The sequence below is a fragment of the Glycine max genome, chromosome 4 (genome assembly GCF_000004515.6).
Source record: "Glycine max cultivar Williams 82 chromosome 4, Glycine_max_v4.0, whole genome shotgun sequence".
NCBI classification, from domain to species: domain Eukaryota; kingdom Viridiplantae; phylum Streptophyta; class Magnoliopsida; order Fabales; family Fabaceae; genus Glycine; species Glycine max.
In genome coordinates, this window is record NC_016091.4 from 12207492 (window position 1) to 12230539 (window position 23048).

At 36.7% G+C, this 23048-nt stretch overlaps 1 protein-coding gene across 1 annotated transcript in view; it reads left to right on the top strand.

Moving 5' to 3' along the window:
- Positions 1–17145, top strand: part of LOC100796023 (chloride channel protein CLC-f) — a 28534-nt gene extending 11389 nt beyond the window's left edge. The window contains exons 5-9 of the mRNA XM_003522788.5: positions 2266–2370; positions 14996–15229; positions 15379–15591; positions 16308–16540; positions 16857–17145. Coding sequence (XP_003522836.1) covers positions 2266–2370; positions 14996–15229; positions 15379–15591; positions 16308–16540; positions 16857–16938 — 867 coding nt within the window. The 3' untranslated portion in view covers positions 16939–17145. The remainder of the gene's footprint in view (positions 1–2265; positions 2371–14995; positions 15230–15378; positions 15592–16307; positions 16541–16856) is intronic.
- Positions 17146–23048: the final 5903 nt, after the last annotated feature.

The following is a 23048-nucleotide window of genomic DNA, read 5'->3' on the forward strand; positions in this document are numbered from 1 at the left end:
AGAAACTAAACATACAAACAACCATCACAATAACAAAACACAAACCCTGCCCTTCCTAGAAGCATTAATTAAATGCTAAAGACATTGCTGAGGACCACTGGAGAAAAGGGACACTGAAATCCCTTTCCCACCCCTTCAGCCAGGTCCACATAAGGAAAAGAGTACTATCTGCCAGTTTAGAAATATCAAAGGATTGACTATGGAAGATGATATCATTTCTGAGCTTCCAGATTGAATTTGTAGCTGCCAACCACCAGATTTTCCATCTTCTATCAGTAGCCAATGTTCCTGCAGTAGGTGAATGCTGGAGAAAATTATCCATTGGTCTACAATGGATGATTCTGACTTCCTTCACCCAGGATAAGAATTCCCACCACAGGGGCTGAATTTTGTCACAAGTGAAGAACAAATGGGATGCATACTCAGGCTTGCTGTGGCAGAATGGACATAGGTCACTGTCAGTTTGAATTTGCCTCCTAGCTAGGTTATCCTTAGTAGGAAGTCTATCCCATTACAATCTCCAGGCAAAGGACAAGGCTCTCGAGGGGATTTTAATATCCCAGAGTTGCTGGAATGCCAAGTACTGAACTTCAGAAGGCTGCTCATCTTTTAAAACTTGGTAAGCAGATTTGGTAGAGAAGATTCCATTAGTGTCAGCTCTCCAAACCCAGGTGTCCTTCAAGTTGCTATTTAACCTGATTGCTGAGATTTGGTCAATGAATTTTGAAGCTATTCCCATCTCATTATCAAACAGGTTTCTTCTCCAAAGAAGATTCCATTCCCACCCACTTTCGGAGAAGGATCCCATATCAGCCACTATGTGGTTTCTTTGAGAGGAAATTCGGTATAAATCTGGAAATTGGTCTTTGAGGGGAATCCCATCCTCAGCTCAAGCATCTTCCCAAAACAGAATTTGGTCACCCCTACCCACCTTCCAGCAGAATTGATTAGAGGCAGCAATCATACTCTGATGTTGATTAATAGCCTTTAGGTCAGCCCACCAGGTAGAAAAATAATGTTTTTGAGGCCCCTGATCCAATCCTCTCCAGCCTTTATATTTAGAGATCAAAATCCTATTCCAAAGCTGGTGTGGTTGATGAAACATCAGCCATTTCCACTTGATTAGTAGAGCATTATTTAGGATGTTAAGATCATTGATCCCCAGACCTCCCACATCTCTAGAAGCACAGCATTGTGTCCAAGATACCCAGACAATCTTCTTCCCTTCTCGGTTACCACCCCAAAGAAATTGTCTTTGAATGGCAGATAACCTAATGATCACTGGTTTAGGGGCCCTGAAAAAAGACAAGTAGAACAGAGGTAGTGCTGTTAAGATAGCATTAATAAGAGTGAGTCTGCCAGCCATGGAGATATTTCTCTGATTCCACCTGTTCAGCCTAGCCTCAAATTTCCTAATTATAGGATCCCACACCACCTTTCTTTTGGGGTTGACACCAATAGGGATACCTAGATAGCAGAAAGGAAATTGGAGCAGAGCACAATTGAGGTAGTCTGCAGCATGAAGACACCACTCCTCAGACTGACCTACAGCTCCAAATTTACTGTAAGAGTATGTTTGGTTTGGAAAAGAAAGTGAAAGTAAAGAATGTAGAAGGAAAGAAATGAGATGGAAAGAAAAGGAGTGGAAAGTAAGATGATTTTTTAGGTTTGGTAAGAAAGAAAAGAAAAGGAAAGTGTAGAATAAAAATAATTATTTTAATTAATAAAAAGTTGATTAGTAACTTTTTTATTTTTATAGTTTGATTATTTAAATTTAGAATATTGACACTACAAATCATATTATATATACTTTTTTTCATGCCCTTTTCAATAAAAATCAATTTTCCTTTTAAAAAAAGTATATAACTATTTTTATTTATTACTTTATTTTTATTCATATATGGTTGAAAATAATTTCTAAAATTTCTATTACATATTCTACATATAAAATTTGCTGCAAAATACAAAGTTTTGAAACGCTGCTGAAGACCCATCCGCTAGCTTTCCGTCCAGTTTAGGAAGGATTGCTTTTTTTTTTCATGGGTCCCACTCATTTCATTCTTTCATCTCCTTTTTTGGTGTGTTCCAAACTGTAGAAAGAATGGATTTTTACTACTTTTCATTCCTTTTCCACTCCTTCATTCTATTTTCTTTGGTACCAAACACACCATAAAGTATGTAGGTTATAGAAATGTCATTGCTGACAATAATACTGATTTGGTTGATGAAGATTCAGATAGTTACAAGTTAATCTAACTTCTGCAGGTTGGAATGGCTGCTACATTAGCATCTGCTTGTTCTGTTCCTTTGACTTCAGTTCTACTTCTGTTTGAGCTGACAAAAGATTATAGGATACTGCTTCCACTCATGGTAATCCTTCAATATAATTCTCTTACCAAAAAAAAGGAAAATTACTGTTTGTTGCATGTGTAGTTTTCCACTGTTCTACTATTTCCTATGACTAACAAAATGAGTCAATTGTAAATGTCTTCTTTTTCGGTAGCTGAATTATTAAAGATGATTGGTATACTCTGACCATGATTCCTTGTGTTCTTAATGGTTATCCATAATTCCATATCTCTTATATTACACCATGGCTAGAGAATTTGTTTCTTTACGACGCCATGGCTTTGTTGTGTTTTGATAAAGTATATGAACATTTATATCCATGCATTGAAAAAAGAACTGCATATTTTTTCTTCAAATTCATATGTATATGTGTAGCTATTCTTGTATGCAATAATTGCTTATGTAATTAACTCTTTTTAATGCAACCTTCTCTGTCTTTCACGTTAACAACTTTAATCCAACTACTCATTATGACACAGTTGCTTATTTTTATGCTACTCCCTCTAAAATTGCTCTCAAATGATCTTGCATTTTTCTTAAACTTCTTGTGGTTGGACATGATCTATTGTCTGTGAAGTGAATTAACTTTTAATGTGGTTTTGAATTCATAAATTCATTGCTTTACTCCCTCTTTCAAAATATCTATTGCTTTAGGAAGTTTGTTTTGTTAAAATTTAACTGTTGTTTTAGAAAATGAAGGTGGTGTTTTCTTTTTCTAACTTTATCCTTGTTTGGTATCTCCACTAAATGGAATAAGAGGGAGCATTATTGGTGTAATGGATGCTTTGAATATTTTAGCAAAGGGTAAATTAGCCAAATGCAGTTACATTAATAGAGGCTATTTCATAGAGTTTCTAGACTAAGAGAATTGAGAGAGAGAAAATGAAGAAGTAAAATATCATTTATTGACTCAATGACTTCAGGTTTACAAACAGTATATATAGACAATTCTGTTGGTCTCTAACAGAATTGGCTAACTACTAACTAACTACTTACAACTGACTAGCTTCTACTAGAAGTAACTAACTAGCTTCCACTAGAAGCTAGAGGAGACTGCAGTTAAATATACCCCCCCCCCCCCCGCCCCCCCCCAAAACCAAAAAAAAAAACTCAAATGAGGTTTAGACTTTGGAGGAGGCTCAAGGATATTGAGTTTGGATCTCAAGAAAACAAATCTGGTTGAAGATAGAGCTTTGGTCAAGGCATCTGCCCACTAATCAATGGCAGGAATGTGGTTGACTTGCAGCTTCTTAGCTAGAACTTTCTCCCGAACAAAGAAAATATCGATTTCCATGTGCTTTGTCCTGGAGTGAAGAACAGGGTTATGAGTGATGGCAACAGCACTTTGATTGCCACAGAAAATTGCTGGAGTAGTGAAAGGAACAGATAGTTCAGTCAGAAGAGTTTGAATCCCCACTACTTGAGCTGTGGCTTGTGCTAGGCTTCGATACTTAGCCTCAATACTTGATCTTGCAACAATTAGACCACCAAGATATAAGATTAGGGCCAAAATAAATAGCAGCTCCTGAAGTAGATCTGTGACCATCAGGGTCAGAAGCCCAGTCTGCATCACAAAAGGCCTTAATGGGAATGGGAATTCCAGGAGTAGCCGCTTTGAGAAGTAGGCCATGGTGTAAAGAGCCTTTGAGATACCTGAGAATTCTTTTCACTGCTGTCCAGTGAGATTCAAGAGGGTTGGCCATGAATTGACAGACTTTGTTTACAGCAAAACTTAGTTCAGGTCTGGTTATAGTGGAGTATTGAAGAGCTCCAACTACTGATCTATAAAGAGTAGGATCTGAGAAGAGGTCTGCTCCTGTTTTAGTAAGCTTGCATCTAGAAACCATTGGGGAAGCAATAGATTCAGCCTCAGCCATTTTAGTTTTCTGTAGGAGATCTCTTATATATTTGCCTCGAGTTAGAAGAATAGAGCCATCAGTTAGGGTCTTCACTTCAATTCCCAAAAAAATAATCCAGTTTCTCAAGTTGTTTAAGGGAAAAATTAGAGTGAAATTTGACAGTGAACTGCTGGACTAAATTGACAGAACTGCCAGTGATTATAATATCATCAGCATACACCAAAAGATAGACGATATGAGAGGTATCTTTGAAGACAAAAAGAGATGAATCACACTTGCTTGCAGAAAAGCCAAGATGCAAGAGTGTAGATTTTAGTCTATCAAATCACTGTCGTGGTGCTTGTTTGAGCCCATATAGAGCCTTATTCAATTTACAAACAAGAGAAAGATTGGGATTTTCAAATCCAGGGGCTGCTAAATATAGATAGTTTCCTCTAGAAAGCCATTTAAGAAGGCATTGTTTACATCAAGTTGAAAAAGTTCCCACTTAGTGGTTAGGGTCAGGGTGAGAATCAACCTTACTGTAACAGGGGAAAAGGTTTTGTTGAAATCAAAACCAGCCACTAGATGAAATCCTTTTGCTACCAGTCTAGCTTTGTATTTATTAACAGTCCCATCTGCATTTTCTTTGACCCTGAACACCCATTTGCAACCCACTGCTTTCCTATTGGGTGGAAGAGAAACCAAATCCCAGGTCTTGTTATTCATCAGTTCCTCATATTCTTGTTTCATTGCATTAAACCATTTTGAATCAGCCAAAGCCTGCTTCACAGATTTGGGTTCACAGTGAGCAAGTAACAAGGTTGGATTAAGTCTTGGTAAATGAATTCCAGACTTTGATCTTAAACTACTTAATAGGTTTTTTTAATTCTTGTGCAATTATCTTTTTTTTTTTTTGGTCAGCAAAAGTAGATATATTATATATATTAATGAAAGCAGTACAAGTGATACTGATTTACAAATAGCCTAGCATCAATGAGAGTAGACCTATGGTTAGCTAATACAATATACAGAATAAGTATTAGAGAACCAAAGATCGGGCTATTAGCTAGGTAACCACCCAACCTCAAAACTGTACATTTTATATACTATTCCCCCCTTGAGTACAAAAAACATCCCAAATACTGCTAGACCATGAGTGAAATGGGATATCAAATCCTCTTTCCAGGTTTTTAAACCAGGTCTAGCAGAAGAATAATGCATCCTCCATCAATTTATGACCATTAAAGCTTTCATTTAGGAATACAATCCTATTCCTATGATGCCAAGTACACCAAGTGAGTGCAATTCACCAACTCTGCCATCGTTGACCCCTAAAACCATCAGAATTACAATTAGAAAATTGAAGGAAATGGTTTTTCGGAGTTTCTGAAAATGCCCCCACAGTATTTATCCACGACATCGACTCCCACCACAACAGCAAGACTTTATCACAACTGGAAAATAAATGAGATGCATCCTCCTCATGACTTCTGCAAAAAGAGCAGCTAGCATCATTGATTTCGACGACTCTGTTGAGAAGTATATAAGCATTTCCGACTGAATACTTCCCACTTGAATCACCTCCCCAAGTCCAAGTGACTTGTTGCTGCACTTGTACTACCAAACCCTGTATATCATCCATAAAATTTGCAGTTGTAACTATTTCTCCCTCTACAAAAAACCTCCTCCACTGCAGTTGTCATTCCCAACCTGCATTTCTTGTTATCCCCATTTGTTGAATATATTGTTGAGAAATCTGGTACAGTCTTGGATACTTCTCCTTCAGCGACATTCCCTCCTCCTTCCAATCATCTTCCCAAAACAACACTTTTGAACCAGAACCTACTTTCCATTTTATGTTGTTATTAAACCAGCTCCCTTCCTCCGCTTGATTGCAAATGAAGCTTAGGTCCCTCCACCATATAGATTCTCTGTTAGATTTTCTTGTCTCATCCAAATTCCGCCAACCTCCTTATTTTGAATTCAGAACTTGTGCCCACAACTCACCTTGATGATGAAACAAGTTCCAACACCATTTCCCAAGTAAAGCATAGTTGAACTTTCTCAAATCCCTGATACCCAGGCCCTCTGCCTCCTTTGGCATACATGTTGTTCCCCAACTCACCCAGGAAATCTTCTTCTGATCTGGGTTTCCTCCCCACAAGAACCACATCTGTAGCTTTACCAACCTGTCTACCATCTTCTTTGGCACCCTGAAAAAAGAAAAGTAGAAAATTGGGATCCAGTTCAAGACTGACTTTATCAAAATCACTCTTCCCTCGAAAGAAAGATATTTTTTTCCACTTTGACAATTTTCTCTCACATTTTTTTAACTACTGCATCCCATGTCTCACTACACCTTGGGTTTGCCCCAATAGGGATACCCAAATAAGAAAAGGGTGCTTGCAACCTTCTGCAATTCAAGTAGCTGGCAGCATTGTTAATCCAACCTTCTGCAATACCAAGTGAACTTTCAACCCCACACAAAGCACATCCTCAACCTCTAATTCAGCAATCCAATCATTAAACTCCTTTACAATACTCTCATCTTGCATCCTTTGAGAAATCCCCACTCTTTCTGATGGTCTTCTAACATTGTTAAAGTCTCCTAATATACTCCATAGCTCCCCTATATTTGCAGTTCTTAGCTGTCTGATTTGTTTCCACAGATTTCTTTTTAGAACTATATCGCACGGCGAGTAAATGTTTACAATTATAACTTTTGCACCATCTGCTGCCCATGCCCCTTTCAGGTAAATGAAACCATTTCCCCTCATCTTTTTTTCTACTTTAAATGCTTCCTCATTCCAAATGCAAAGTAGTCCTCCAGCACTATTACATGCTGGCTGCATCTTCCAACTAACACCATAGTTACCCCACAAAGCCAGGCATACATTGTTTTCTATGACTTCTTTCTTGGTTTCTTGTAAACATAACACATCTACTTTTTCTTTTGTCTCCAATTTTCTGATTGATGCCCACTTTATCCCCCTCCCCAACCCCCTTATGTTGTATGTTATAATCTTTCATTAATCAACCTCATTGCTTCCCATCCTCTGAACCTCTCCCATATCCCTTTCTTCCATGCCAACCATTATACCCACCATTATCTCTTCCTGGTCACAGCAAGTAACTCCCAGTTGTTTTGCCACCTCCCAATTGCTAGCTACTTCTTTGACCAACTCACGGTTTGTTGGGCTCGAGGCTGACTTCAATGACACTGCTATATGGTTTTCCATGTGCCTTTCCTCCCAACCCGCAATCTCCTTCAGCCCACTTCCTCTAGGTATTTTTGTTGGTGTCTGTTGCCTGTTTTGATTAGTATTATTTTCCTTTCCATTAGGACTGCTGGTCTGCATTTTATTTTCCTCATGGATCCCATTTATTTCCTTGGGCCCACATTCCTTTTTGCACCCCCTGTTTCTTGAATATAGTTTCCAATTAGGGTCAGACCCTTTCTCACCAAGCTAGGAATGGAAAGAGTGTTGCTAGGTGCACCCAGCATTATTGCTGGTGCACCCAGCATTCTATAAAAATGACGAAATTGCCCTTGCTTAGTTTTCCTCTTACGGATCAAGTTGATCTGTAAGTTACGGATCAACTTGATCCGGAAGTCTCTTACGGATCAACTTGATCCGTAAGTCACTTCCGGATCAAGTTACGGATCAACTTGATCCGTAAGAAGACAAATAATAATTTATTAACTACATATTTAAAGATATTGTTTAAGGTTATTTTATACATATTAATAAAAATCAATAAATACATAGAAGATAATAATAATTTTATAAAATTAATATTATCATCATTAATTTATTTTTTATTTTTATAATTAATCATATCATTATTAATATTATAAAGAATATAAAAAAATAATTAGTATTATATTAAAAATTAAAATACTAACTACTTTATAATATATTTTTTTACATGATCATTAGTATAAGTGGGAAAATAGTAATTATAAGAGAATTTAAAAATATTAGTACGTTATATAAAATAAGGATCTTAGATAACGAATGATGTCCATTTTTTGTTTAATTTTTTTTTACACCCTTTTCAACTTCTTTATTTCAATTATATTTAAATTTATATTTTAAATTATTTTTTATTAGTTGGTAAACTAAGTTAACTAGACCATTTATAATAATTTAACACGCGTGTATATAGACACAAATGGAATACACAGTCAATGAAAATAAATAAAACTAACATTAATAATGAAAATAAATAAAACCAACAATACTCATGAAATAAGTTCATGTACAATATCTGTATATACAAGGAATATCAATATAAAATATGTACATAAATTACGCCTGATCAGTGCGCCGCCTGCGTCTACACTTAACGTATACTAGATGGTCCTGTGTCACACTTCTGGCCAATCTGAGACATTCTTCAATCACCTCATGTGTCGATGAGCCAGGCGTGACCACCCCTAGACTCAGATGGCACTCCGACCTCTTAGCAATGTCATCACAAACTTCCTGTTACATACAAAACAAACTGATTACATAAATTATTATGCAAATATTGAGGTAAATGACGTAAATTATTAGTATTACTTACCACTGCATGTCTAGGCTCCTCCGCAGATGTGGACGATGCTCCTGGCTCCGGCACGTGAGGGATATCCGTCTGCGGGGCCTGAGGGACGACTCGGGGCTGCGGGGCGTGACCATGAGGCAGAGGATCTAATGTGTGGCCTGGTGTCATGAAAGGATGAGAGATGCGGAAGAACCAGTCGATGTAGTCACTGAAACATGCCCCTGACACAACGCACACCTCACCTGCTGGTACGATATGATCCTCGTAGTGCATCCACCTGTTGTGTATATTATCATACGAGACCCATGAATCGATAGGAGGAGCAGGAATGGTCTGCGTGTAGCCAAACTGCCGCACGACCCTCTCCGGTCGGTAATAAACAGCAACAGGCCCCAGCGCAAGAGACCGGAATAGCATGATTTGATGTGGAAGTCCCGGACCTCCTGATGCTCTCCATAAGGGATCCAACAGACATCCAGAATCCGGAGTCGGTACAGGCACTCCCTGTACGACGGCGTGCGAATGCTCTTCACGGTCTTCTTCGTCGCAATCCACCTGTACGCATGCGGAGAAGCCTCGTCGTAGTCCTAATCAGCGGTGGACTCCGCGACCGAGGGAAAGTGCTCTTAAATTCAGCACTACAGATGTAACATTAAAATTATAAACATTAATAATGAAAGTGTAACAAAATTTAAAGTTGAACATTGTTTAGCCTGAATGAATGAAAAACATATTTGTTACCTACAGCAGTGTGATGTAACTGCCAAGCTGTCGACTGTGGCTCATAGATGCGTCGTTCAGCTGGTCGTACATATGAACCAGAGCAGCCACTCCCCAGGCGTACCTCTCTGTCATACTGAGATCACGAAGGGCCTCCAAGTAGACAACATGGACATTGGTTGCACTCTTGTTAGCAAACAGAGTGCAACCCAGTAGGTGAAGAAGATATGCGCGAGCCGCAACTGTCCAATGACCTGCCTAGCATCGGCGCTCATATATAACACGTACCCATTGCAGGCGTACGTACGGTCCGCGACACTGGACTGTCTCAGCCCTAGCAGACTCTGGAGAGACCATCAACAAGTCCACCAGCATCTGAACCGCATCGTCCACGTGCAAGGGCTCAAATGCGTGTAAGTCGCCAATAACGGGAAGATGGAGAAGAGAGGAGACGTCATCCAATGTGATGGTGAGCTCTCCCACCGGGAGATGAAAACTAGACGTCTCCCGGTACCACCGCTCCACAAACGCGGACAAAAATCCCCAATCGCCGGTGTCTACCGAACACGCGATCAGAGGACTTAGTCCTGTACCAGCAACAAATCCCTCAATGGCAGGGACAGGCCTACATAAACTGTTGACCTTCCTCCCATGAGAGGATAGCTTCAATTCAAGACGCTCCTGAATTGAAGTATAAAGGAACGCAAAATTCGTTAAAATCATCATTTAAAGGAAAACTAATTACAAGTAACTAAAATTAAATAGTATAAATACCTCTCCCGTCCATACGTTGCAAGCAACGTGATCTGCATACAGGGTCAACACGGATGGGTCGCTCGGACCACCCGGAAATCCCTAATGCGCGTCCTCAGCAGGCTCTGCGCCTGTGTCCGCAGGAATGTCCTCTACAGCAGTTGGTGCCTCCATCGGGTCATCCTGAACATCAGGCGCAGGGATGACTGGCTCATCGACGTGATCCACAGTCACAGCGACTCGCTGCCTCCATGCGGATGCAGTAGGCCGTCGACGCTGCGGAGCATCATCGGAATCATCACGATCTCCTCTGTCCAGACCTCTGCCAGTGACCTGACTTAAGGCACGACCTAATCCTCTAGTCCTAACCATGATCTGCAAATGAGTACCGCAAAATCCATCACTCATTTCATTTTCTCAAATTTCAAGCATTTGGTTAACTCAATTCAATTACTCTAATGGCCACTTGTTGTTTTATAATATGTTTTACTTATTAGAGAGAAACTTGCTGAGCTTTATGAATCTGACAAACAATTGTCAACAACATCTCAAATGCTTAGTGGTATTGACCTTGATTCAGGAAGGTGTTGTTTTGTGGTCAACAACATCTCAAATATGTGTGGATAAACAAACTAAGCATAAACAATGGTCAACAACATCTCAAATGCTTAGTGGTATTGACCTTGATTCAGCAAGGTGTTGTTTTGTGGTCAACAACATCTCAAATTAGTGTGGATAAACAAACTAAGCATAAACAATGGTCAACAACATCTCAAATGCTTAGTGGTATTGACCTTGATTCAACAAGGTGTTGTTTTGTGGTCAACAACATCTCAAATGTGTGTGGATAAACAAATTAAGCATAAACAATGGTCAACAACATCTCAAATGCTTAGTGGGAAACTTGCTGAGCTTTATGAATCTGAGAAACAATGATTCATGATGGAATGATGTGTGTGGATAAACGTAATAGAATCAAACCAGGATTGATGTGTTTGATGTGTGTGGATAAACGAAAATTAGGAATTAATGCTAAGATAGTGTTTGATGTGTGTGGATAAACGAAATAGAATCAAAATATACCATTTCTCAACACAATATTGTGTTTTGTTCTATTTTTATGATTGACCAAAGCTAGAATAGAACCCATTAGAGGATTGAGTGAAGGAATAAAATAGCTAACTTGAACAAGTGCAGAAGAAGACTTAAATTCTTACTAAAATGTACAAATTTGGATGACTCTAATAGAAGTAACCCACTACTTTAAACTAATTCAATTGCCATAACATGTTCACTTCATTATGATATCAATGTCAATTCCCTCCCTTGTTGGCTATCACAACTAGGACCATTCTTTGTTATACTGCTTGTGACAATTCCATCTAAGAACAATATATATTAATATATAGAACAATATTGATGTTCAGTCTGAAATAGAAATAAGAACAGCTAGTAAAAGTTGCAATCATTATAGGATTTGGATTAATTGTTCTCCTAACCCTCATAAAACTTTCTCTCTAAATGTTTTCTATATACACTAATTGATTGTCCTTATAACATTCTATCTAGAAATAATCCACGTTGACCAATATGTTTTTGTTGACCAGTTCTATAAAAAGTTAATAATGCTAGTCCTAAATATGTTGTGAACGTTGAAATTGAAGTTAGTAGTGTGACCATCGGATAATGAATGTTTTCTCCTTTTAAGACATGAATAAAATTCATTGTCTTTGTTCAAAGCAAAGGAGGTTGGGCTGCTTTTTGAAGAATGAAATGATTGCAGGCCTTTGAGCTTTAGAGGGAGCAAAAGAAATTCATAGACATTAGGCAGGTGAGTTAGGTGAAGCAATGATTTCTCATTTTCCTTTTTCTCTCAAGGATCAACATTTAATCAAGTTTTAGGGATTTGTCCTAATCATGTTACTTTTGAACTTAATTTGCTGAGGTTGTCTAGGTGTTTGAATCAGTTTTCCGATACCATATTCAGTTCTAAGTGGCAATTACATCAAAGGCAATTACATATTCGCATTAAATCAAATTGAAACAATAGATATTCTCCAAAATGACAATATTTATCAAATATTTAGCATACATTCAAAGCTGGTCCTAATAACCAAAATTCCTAATTTAAAAAAAAAAACTCACAATGTATCAAATAATTGACAATTTTTCAAATAAAATGAAGCTGTGAGTAGTTTACGGATCAAGTGATCCGTAAACTACTTAATATGCTTTACGGATCACTTGATCCGTAAGCATTTTTCGGATCAACTTGATTCGGAAAATGCTTACGGATCAAGTGATCCGTAAACAGCCCAGCAACTTCCCGACAACGTTTTCCGTTATCGCCGGCAAAAACCAAAACGCGAATGACAAACTTACCTCGAAGAAGAAGTAGAAACGCGAAGAAGAAGCACAAACGCGAAGAAGAAGCACAAACGCGAAGACCCACACCTTCCTCCTAAACACGGCAACAATGGTGGCGATGGTGGCGAAGAAGATTGGCGGCGAAGAAGAAGAAGAAGAATGAAGAAGCTGCGCGGGAGGAAGAAGAAAACTGAAGAAGCAGAACCGTTGGAGGAAGAAGAAGAGCGTGCATGGGAGAGAGAGAGGCGAGAGAGTTATTTTTTAAAAAAAAACACTAAGGACTTAAAGGACTTTTCACCATAATTGCTAGGTGCACCAGCAAAACTGCTGGGTGCACCTAGCAGCACTCGAGTGGAAAACAGCAGCAGGCCCATTTTTACCAGAGCCCAACTATTTTTCTGTGTGGCTTTGTCTCTGAACAGTGTTTTTTAAATTGTTTCCCGTAATTGAACAAGCCTTTTCTCTCTCCTCTGACACATCATGTACCTGTACCTCCTTTAATTCAAAATTCTGATTCATGAGTGGGCCCCTTTCTTCCCAATGTTTTCCATTGTCATCTCTACTTTCAGTCTTCTCTCCACCAATCACAACACTACCTTCTATTGCGTCAACCTTATTGTCCTTTTCACCTGATATCTTCCCCCTTTGCTGTTGCTTTCCATATTTCCCTGCTGGGACCCGAGTTGGTATCTGTACTCCATCAAAAAAGTGTATTGTAGCATCCCCAAGTCTGGGAACACTGTCACTGGACCTTAGATTGGTGGGTCCACATATCAATGGTTCCTGGTTATTGTCCATTGGTTCCTTTTCATTGCATTGACCACCAGACCAAAGGTTCTTCTCCCTGTTTCTCGTTTGTTCACCCTTCTCCACACCCACCACCTGGGTATCATCGGAGACTCCGACGTGCAGTGTTTTACCCGACAGCAAGCTCATCTCCTCACCACTTTCATCTGAAGATATTTCGTCTGATGACCCTTCTAAGTACCCCCTATTGCATCTGCATCTTTTTAAACTATAACATGTCTCCTCAACAATATGGACTACATTGTCAACCTCGTTAATGGACACTAGCACATTGTGGTTGATTGTTGGATGCCACGGTGTTTTCAGTAGCATTCGTGCTTGTCCAGGCGTTTGAGATCTTCAACGCGTCATCAAAGTCCACCACTTCTCCCACTCCCACCGTTATCTTCTTGATATTCTCCAGGTCCCATGCATGTAATGGAATTCCTCAGCACAGAACCCAAACCAGCCTGAAACCAGTCCTCGAATTTGGGCTCCATTTCTCCAATGAGTGGAACATGGACAACTCGCTGTCATCTTCTTCCCTGCATATTTTCTCTGCTTTTTTGTCAGTGAGACCCATGAGTAACACCATATCATCACCAAGGTATTTTGGCTTAATATCCTCCCCTCCATCCCACAAAAATTCTTCCTCCAATCTGTTGAACATTGACAAGTTCCTTAATCTGCCTACCCACGTGCCGTTGAACCATTTCCTCTTCTCCATGGATATTGTTAGCCAAATTGATGAATGGGAAGGCTTTATCGTCGCCTGAACACCTGTCGAAGGTCATCTCTTCTCTTTTGTTTTGCTACCTGTCACTGTCGCATACGAGACCGGCAATGTCTGTCGGTGAGTATAATTTTCCTGTTTTCCTCCTTTCGCTGGTGTTTGTGCTGTTATCTCCTTGTCTTTGCCATTAGCTCTGTCTACCTGCATATCCCTGAATGACCCCTGCTTATATTGATCCTTCTTGTGGAGTATCTTCGTCGTCTTCCCCTTCCATCCATGTTTCGGGAGGTTAGCATGTATTTTAAGGCCACTTATACTCAAATTATCCATCTGTCGCTCCAGTTTCTGGACATCATCAACACCTTTGAACCTCACAAAACCATATCTCCTTCCACTGTTATTTCTTTTCTAGTTCCTTTTCCCCAATATCCTCTGGGAATTGCGTGAAGTAGAAGAAACTCGCATCTGGTGCGTCCCTTCAGTTTTTCTGCCTCCCTTCCCCTCGTCTTGCTGCCACTATCGTTGCAGTATGTTGCTGGTACCCTTTCCCGCCTAGTGGAGACTAGGTGTCTCAATTACCCTCTCTTCGCTCTCTCACTTGCTCACACTCTCCCTCTCCCTCTCCCTCTCTCTCTCTCTCTGTCTTGTGCAATTATCTTAAACGGAAGATTTTTAAATCAGAGGAAATACTTTGGTGTCAACTACTGTGACATTGTAATGCATGTAGAATTTTCTATCAGCCCAGAACTTGTGGCTTTAACTTTGAACCTCAACCTTCTTGTATTATTCAGGTTTCCCATCTCCCTTGACTTGTAAATTGTGCATCTTTTTATGTAGTGAAAATTGCAGATATTTATAATGTTCTCACATTTGTCATTGTGAACCTTGCCCTTAGGGAGCTGTTGGATTGGCAATATGGGTTCCCTCAGTGACAAACCAGGTGAAGGAGAGTCAGACACCTGATTCAAGTAAATCAGCAAGAGGATATTCTCCAATTTCACATGCTGGAGATGATAATGAGGATAACTGGAGACAAGCCAATGATGGGAATGATTTAGAACTCAGTATTGTTGGAGATGGCACAGATCTTGAACCAATTGATACGGAACTGCTTCTGGACAATCTTCAGGTTGAGAAAAGATTCTTCACATTTCCTTTTGATGATTGGCATTTTGTCCATCTTACGTTGTTAACTCTGCAGCATGTTGATTTCCTTTTTTTTGTATCCGTAAACTCTGTTGTGTTGAGGTCCTTGACGCTATTATTATTGGTTTACAGGTTTCCCGGGCCATGTCAAAACAATATCTGAAGGTTTTGTCATCTTTAACTCTGAAAGATGCAATGAAATGCATGCATGACAGCCAGCAGAAGTGTGTGCTGGTAGTTGATAAAGAAGATTTTCTAGAAGGAATATTGACATGTGGTGACGTTAAAAGGTGTCTGTCCCAGAAGTCTAATGACACTTTGAAGAGCGATTCAGGGATTTTGGATGTATGTAAAAAATGCCCCTGCTATTTATATTCAAGAACCATGTCTGTTTGCAAATTGTTTTAGAACCAGTTGTTTTCTATAATTCATGAAATAAAAAAACAATTTTTGGCAAGAAACTGTATTCGGAATAATTTTTAGCAACATGAACCAACTGTTTTCTAGAGTTTGGTCTAGCAAGAACAGAATTGCTACTATCTTTTTTCTTTTGAAGTAATAAACAACGCTTTGATGAATGGATTTTAAATGTACCATTGAGAAAATACACTACCAAAATTCATGTCTGGATCTTCATGCCATACTGCTAGGATAGAATTGTCATTAATTTTTTATTGTCTGTATTTGTAGAATGTGGGTTTTGGCTTAACTCAACCTCAAAAGTTAGCTCTTAAGGTGAGGGTTACCCCCAGTCGATGTGGGACTTGAATTTTTTTCAATACACCCCCTCACGTCCAACATTTTTAGGCTTTGTGCGTGGATAACATGGTGGGCGACCTTTTCAATGGATCTAGGATAGGTTCTGATATCATCTTAGAATGTGGATTTGTGTCTAACTCAACCCCAAAAGCTAGCTCTTCGGATGAGGGTTGTCCCCACTTATATACTTTATCTTGTCACTATATCTAGTCGATGTGGGACTTGGGTTTTTTCCAATAGTATTCCATTGCTGCCAGTCTCCTCTAAATCTCTAATGATAATTCAAATTGGATATTTTACAGGCAAACACATGCCTCGTTTCCTCTGTTTGTACTCGAGGGATGACCTATCGTGGACAAGAGCGAGGAATTTTAACCTGCTATCCAAATACTAGTTTGGCTATGGCCAAAGAGTTGATGGAGGCCAAGGGCATTAAGCAATTACCAGTGGTTAAACGTGGTGGAGATCACAGTAGAGAAATGAAGAGGAGAATTGTTGGTCTTCTTCATTATGATGCACTATGGCAATTCCTCAGGTTTTTCTTAGAATCCGATACTTGTTTATTTTACTCTCACACAACACCAAATCTGGGTTTCTCTTTTCAGCTTCTAAAATGCCTTTTAGCTCTTTACTTTTATTTCAGTGACTACTTTTTTTTCCACTGCAAACTAAAAGTACTTATGGAGAAGTTTATCCAAACAGACCTAAAATAAATACTTTTGTCTAAAGTCTCAATTGCCTTCTTAAGTTTTGATCTCATCATTCTGATGGCAATGTCTAAGAACAATTTGTAGCCAAGTAATTATTGTTTCCATTCATATTTCCTTTGTTGATAAAACGTTTATGTGCAGGAAAGAGATTAATCTCCAGCAAATAGCCCATCAAAATAGAACAGATAAAAATTTGGCTGTGATAACAACAAATGGGCACTAGTTCTGTGGTCAATCTTTTTTGTTGCTCTTATGAAGGAAATAGTGAGGTTGTAGCAACAAGCTCTTTTTTGTTGCTCTTATGAAGGAAATAGTGAGGTTGTAGCAACTAGCTCCTTGGTTGCCTTCAAAAGTGAGACTATTAATTCATGTATATTCTAGTGCCAAAATATTGGTTATTTGATAAGGAAGAAAATACAAGTTAAGATCATCAAGTCTAAATCATAACATGATATTCTTTTGCATAATTTAGGACACTGCAGCGTGAAAAGTAACTCTAAGAAGCAAAAGACTACAGAATACAATGGGAAATAAAAAAGTGTTTAAACACTGAAATTCGTTCCTTTTGTAATTCTATTCTTTCCTCAACGCAAGACTTTTTTATACAAAGCAAAAACATACGCCTTAATTTCGAGACCATTATCATTTTTATGAAAATTCTGTTATGCCATGGTTCATCTTGTGAAGTTGCACAAGTCATTCATATGATGGGGGGATTTCATCTCTCCAATATTCATATATTATTTTTTAGAATTCAATAGTGAAATATGGTTGATTGAAACATGTTAAAAGGTTGTACATATTGGAGATGCAACAAGCGCTTCCCAAGTCTCTATTTCTCTGGAATTTGAAGAGACATGCATGTCTTTCACCACAAAATTAAGTAAATAAGAAGGTTTAAATATGTTAGTGTTTTTTTATTTTTGGTTCCTGTCAGTTAATTTTTCTAATTTTAATTTAGTTTTTTAAGTTAGTAGTTTTTTAATTTTAGTTCAAGTTTTTTTGTTTATTTTTAATTCTAGTAAGTTTGTCCTTATGTTTCTTTAAGATTCTAATTTTTTTTATTTATATTCTTCATAAGTTTTCACTTAATAAAAATCAAAAATCAAAATTGAGAAAACATAAATTTACATGACTTAAAAATAAATAAAAATATCTTAGAGGAATCAGAATAAAAAAACATATTTAAAAATGAATGAAGTTTTTTTTTTATAGGGATTGAAATATATGAACTTAGCATGACCAAAAATTGTTTAAGCCAAATCTGAAATTGAGTATCTTTTAACCCCGGATCTGTCTAAGGTGGGACCACCTTTCCATGTTTCTCACCATGGAAAAGTATTTTATAGCCATAGATCTTTTTCTTTTTTAATCTATGGATGGAATTTTTTGTTCTTTTTGAGTTGGGATTTTTCTCAGACTGGTAAAAAGGGGGCTCAAGTTTGGATTTGAGGATCCCACATCTATATTCATTTGGCTACATCTATTTTTACAATTTATTAGAGTTAAAATTTTATAAGTATATTTTATTTTTTTTATAACTACTAAAAATATAAAAAATTTATTCTATTAAGAAAATAATTTAAATTATAATAATTAAATAACAAATTATCATCTAACATGTCAATCGTAAGATTATTTTAATTTAACCAGAAATTTTGAGTCAAGAAAAAGAATTTTATGCCTATAGTAGTCTTACCTAATATGAGTACAATTGTCTCCTACAAAGAATGTTTGTTATCACTATGAAGTAACAAACTTAAAATCATGAATTTAACTTCAAATATTATTTAATTCTTAATATTTTATATTCTTTGTTATTTAGTAATTTTTATATATTGTTTGAATTAAAATATAATTAATGACTTAACATGTAAATGTTTAAAATATATTATTTAAAATGTATAAATAAATTAAAATTGTAAAAAAGTGGCAGGTTCTCCATGATTTCCTCGAAAACAATAAAACTTCACGAGGATGAGGTTGGGTTTAAAAAATTTTCCCCTTTAAAACTAGAACTTGAATTCATCTATTTGTCTTTTGCGATCCTAGGGATGGGGAAAGTGAGGATTATTCTTGTGCACCATTCAATTTTCTTTGACACCCAGCATTTTCAACTTTATCCTTTTTTCTTTTTTTTTGTTCCTTCCTTTTTCCTTTTCTTATTACAACATTCACTTGTGTTGGTTGTTGGCTGAGTTCCTCCTTCTGATGTGGTTGATTTCGTCGAGGTTCATTGTCACGATTGTGGGTTGCATGCTGCATTGAGTTTGTGGCTGTCATCGTGGTGGATGTTGCGATGGAAATGATGGAAGAAAATAGTTTTTTACATCTACGAATGATCCGTATGTGTCATACAGATTGATCAATCTATATGAACCTTACGAATTGTCAATCCGTATAAGTTAAAAAAATTATAAAAAAATTAATGTATTTTTAATATAAATTTGGTTCTATTTATTAATATATTTATTTAAATATTATTACATTAAATAGTTTATTCAAGTGTATAAAATATGAAATTTTAGATATAAATTATTATATATATGCTTATCAATTTTAATGTAATATATTAGTATATGTAGTAAAAAAATAATAAAATTGTGTCATAGTATATGTTAAAAAAACATATTTATTGATATATCTACATAAATGTTTTTGTCTAGTGTAGAAGATTTTAAAATAAAATTCAACATTGAATTAATTAAAAGTAATAACAATTCATATATTTTATTAAGAGATAAATTATTATTATATGTATATAGAGGTATGGATTATTATATGTCAATTTGTATAGGATGTAAGTATGAAATTTTATTAGCTTTCGTTAGTTTGTCATTGAATTTTTTTTTATGTTTTGTTAAGATGGATGAAGATCAGTGGATATATGAGAGCATTATATCTGAAGAAACTAATATGAAAGAATACAATGGAAAGGAACTAGGTGTGTTTAAAAATATTGATTGTTCCCACTTTCCGAAGATCTCTTCCCTCTCTTCGAGATCGAACATCGATTGCAACGATTCGATAAACGGCTCATTGGGATAGAGATAGATAAATAATGTACCCCCCCCTAGAAACTTCAATACTTCTCAGGTATTATATGATTTTGTATCTGGTTAAAGTAAATGACTGTCCTAAGAAGACTAAACATGTATTATCCCTTTTGTAGGAGTCTGCTACTTGTGAGGTCGTATTACAATAGGCTCGTGCTGTTGGGTATAATATTGGTTTCGTGATTGTGATAATGAGGTCAGACACATCAACTACAACGAGAATAAAGATCTCATTTGTTTTTATTTGTTGTGAGAGAAGTGAAAAATATAGAACATACAAGAAAGATTTAGTACAAACGGTGACTAGTACTAGAAAATGTTAATTAGAACTATATTTGTAATAATATTTATACAAATATAGTCCTCGTTAACATTTTTCTTATACAATATTACCTATTTTTATTATTTAACTAAAATTTCAAAAAGTTACATTATAAAAATTTTCACATTTTCTTATTTAATTATTTTATATGTAACTATTTTAAATATATAAAAGTATTAAAATAGTTATTTATATAATAATTAAAATATATAAAACTATACGGATTGCGAATCCGTATAGGTTTAATACAATAAAAAAAAGAGGGTGATAACGGAACTCACAACGACAATAGCGGGACAATGGCAGACACGACGACGGTCACAAACGAATTGATGAAGATGAATCACGGATTGATGAAGATCAAACACGGATTGAAGAAAAGAGGATGAGAGAATTTCAGAGGGTGAAACTGAAAGAAGAAAATGGTGTGAGCGTGAATGGTGTGAGAGGATAGACAAATTAAGAATCTGTATTTCACATTTTAAATGAGAGACAAATTTGGTTTTTCACTCCATATGTTGAATGTAAAAGAAATTGACTTGGTGTAGGAAGAAACTCTCGAGAAGTGATACCAACTCTTAGACCTACCTTGTTGCCATGCCTACAGGCAATGCCATCCCGTTGGTTATAAATGTTTATGTTTGTAATAGAATTTACCTAAAACATGAGGAAGTCCTCACTGCTTCTAAAGGGATGTGTATAAGGTGGTACATGAAGTGAAACAAAATACTGGGTAAAACCACATACTAATCGTGTGTTGATTAATGTTAATTATGCACATTTTTTTATATATTATTTTTCACATTTTTGACACATAAGCTACACATGATTGCTTCAAAACGGTGTGCGTTAGGTAGGTTTTGATGAGAAATCAAAAAAACATACTAAGGATGTGAACATATTATTTTTGTTGAAAAGATGAACCTGCTTTGTCCTTAAACGAGGATATATTAAGGTAAGGGGACCCGTTTTCTTGTTTGTGCTTTGTATAAAAACTAGTCGGTAACCCGTGCGTACGCACGAGTCTTTGGCTAAATGATTTTCGATGAAAGAATAAAAAGAAAGATATTGTAAAAAGATAAAAGGAGTAACATTCATATTAAATAGTTCTAAATAGTAGAGTTGATCAATTGTCAAATTGTTTGAAGATAAATATAAAGACGTCGGAAACAAACATAACTAACATTGTTTTGAAAAATAACACAATAGGTTTTCCTAGTCTATATCACTGTCATCCCAATCAATTGCACATCTGATGACAACTTCCCAGATTTTTTCAGCACGCCTATAGTAGAATGAGAGTTCGTCTGCATGGCTAAAATCACCTTCTTGGAGGAATTTATACCAAGGCTGAGTGATATACTTATCAGCAATTCCCTTATCAAGCACAACTACATTCCATTGCAGTGGAGGTCCGAATCTTCTGAGAATTGTCATGTGATCATCACAGTGGATTCGACATTGTGTGAGAGAGGGTGGAAGTTGTTGTAGGAAAAAAAAAGTTAGGCATTAAAATTAATATTTGTATAGAAGATATAAATGGATATGAATATTTTACCAGTGGATATGGTGCCCCTAGCATTGATTGGGTGATTTCATATGTCCAGATATGTTTCCTTGTTGCGCGGCGGTTTTTGCATGTCTGCTGGTGTAATGGTGGAGTGAAGTGGAGGTCAAATTTTGAGTGGTGGTCACAGGCTAGGAAATTTATGATCACTGATTCATAAATCTGCAATTCTGTCCTCATTCTTGTTAGGCCATCAGCAAAGTAAAGTTTGCCCTTGTGTTGCCTGGCTTGAATTTCGTAGGTTGCCCCATCATACTTAAATTCAACAATTTCTGGATAATTTGGTAGCCATTGGCGCTGATAGAAATCTGGTATTTCTATGGCATCCTGCAAGGGGAAAAAAGTATTTAAAAAAGGAAAAACAATATCAAAAGCAGCAAAGGATAAAGTATGGAAAGGAAGCATTTGATTTAACCTTGTCACAATGGAACGCAGCTTTAAATTGCAATATTAATGGTTGTCTGATAGCAGGGAATCTCAACTGCAGTGCAATGAAAAAAAGTGGACTTAGCATTTAAAAAACATGTATATTGACCAATTTAATTGTCTGCAGGTCTAAATTGGGGTGTTGCTGCAATGTAGTAGTAATTGGATTTAAGAGTTGTAAATTAGGATAATCAAAATAACATAAGAGAAGATGCATATAATATAACACGTAAGAAATTGGATGCAAGACATGAAAATAAGCAATACAGAACATGTATAATTCATGCAGAGTAACGAAAGTCAAAGATCAAACCATGGGTGAAGAAAATAAAGCAGAGATAAGAAAATGCACCAAAAGCAAATACAACAGCAACAAAAGTTCTTAATTAGAGATCATATGATCGAACAGATAAGAAAATGCACTTCATAATTCGAATTAAAGGCCAAAAGCAAGAAAGTTTGAAAGGGCAGAATCAGCATTATAAAAAGAATATAACAGATGATGTATATCAGAGATGATATGATCGAACAAATAAGAAAATACACTTCATAACCCCAATTAAAGACCAAAAGCAACAAAGTTTGAAAGGGCAGAGTCAGCATTATAAAAACAATGTAACAGATGATGTATATAACCGAACAACTCAAAATCTTAATACGATACTTGGAAATAATGGTAATAGAATGCTACAAAATTTAATAGGCACTTAAAAAGGTTTAACGTAATCTTCTTTCTGTTTTGTTTAGGCTGGGGCATAATCGAACAGCATACGGATAGGCTGTTTTTTCCTACATGCATGATTCAAATGTTATTCTAGATGACATGCTACCTAGGGTCCATTGACAGTGACAATATAGTAGCATCATTTAAAATTATTGGATAATTTTCACCACTCATTAGCAATGAAGAAAACTAAATTAATATTTAAATTTCTTACTATCTATTTAACAATAGAATATCA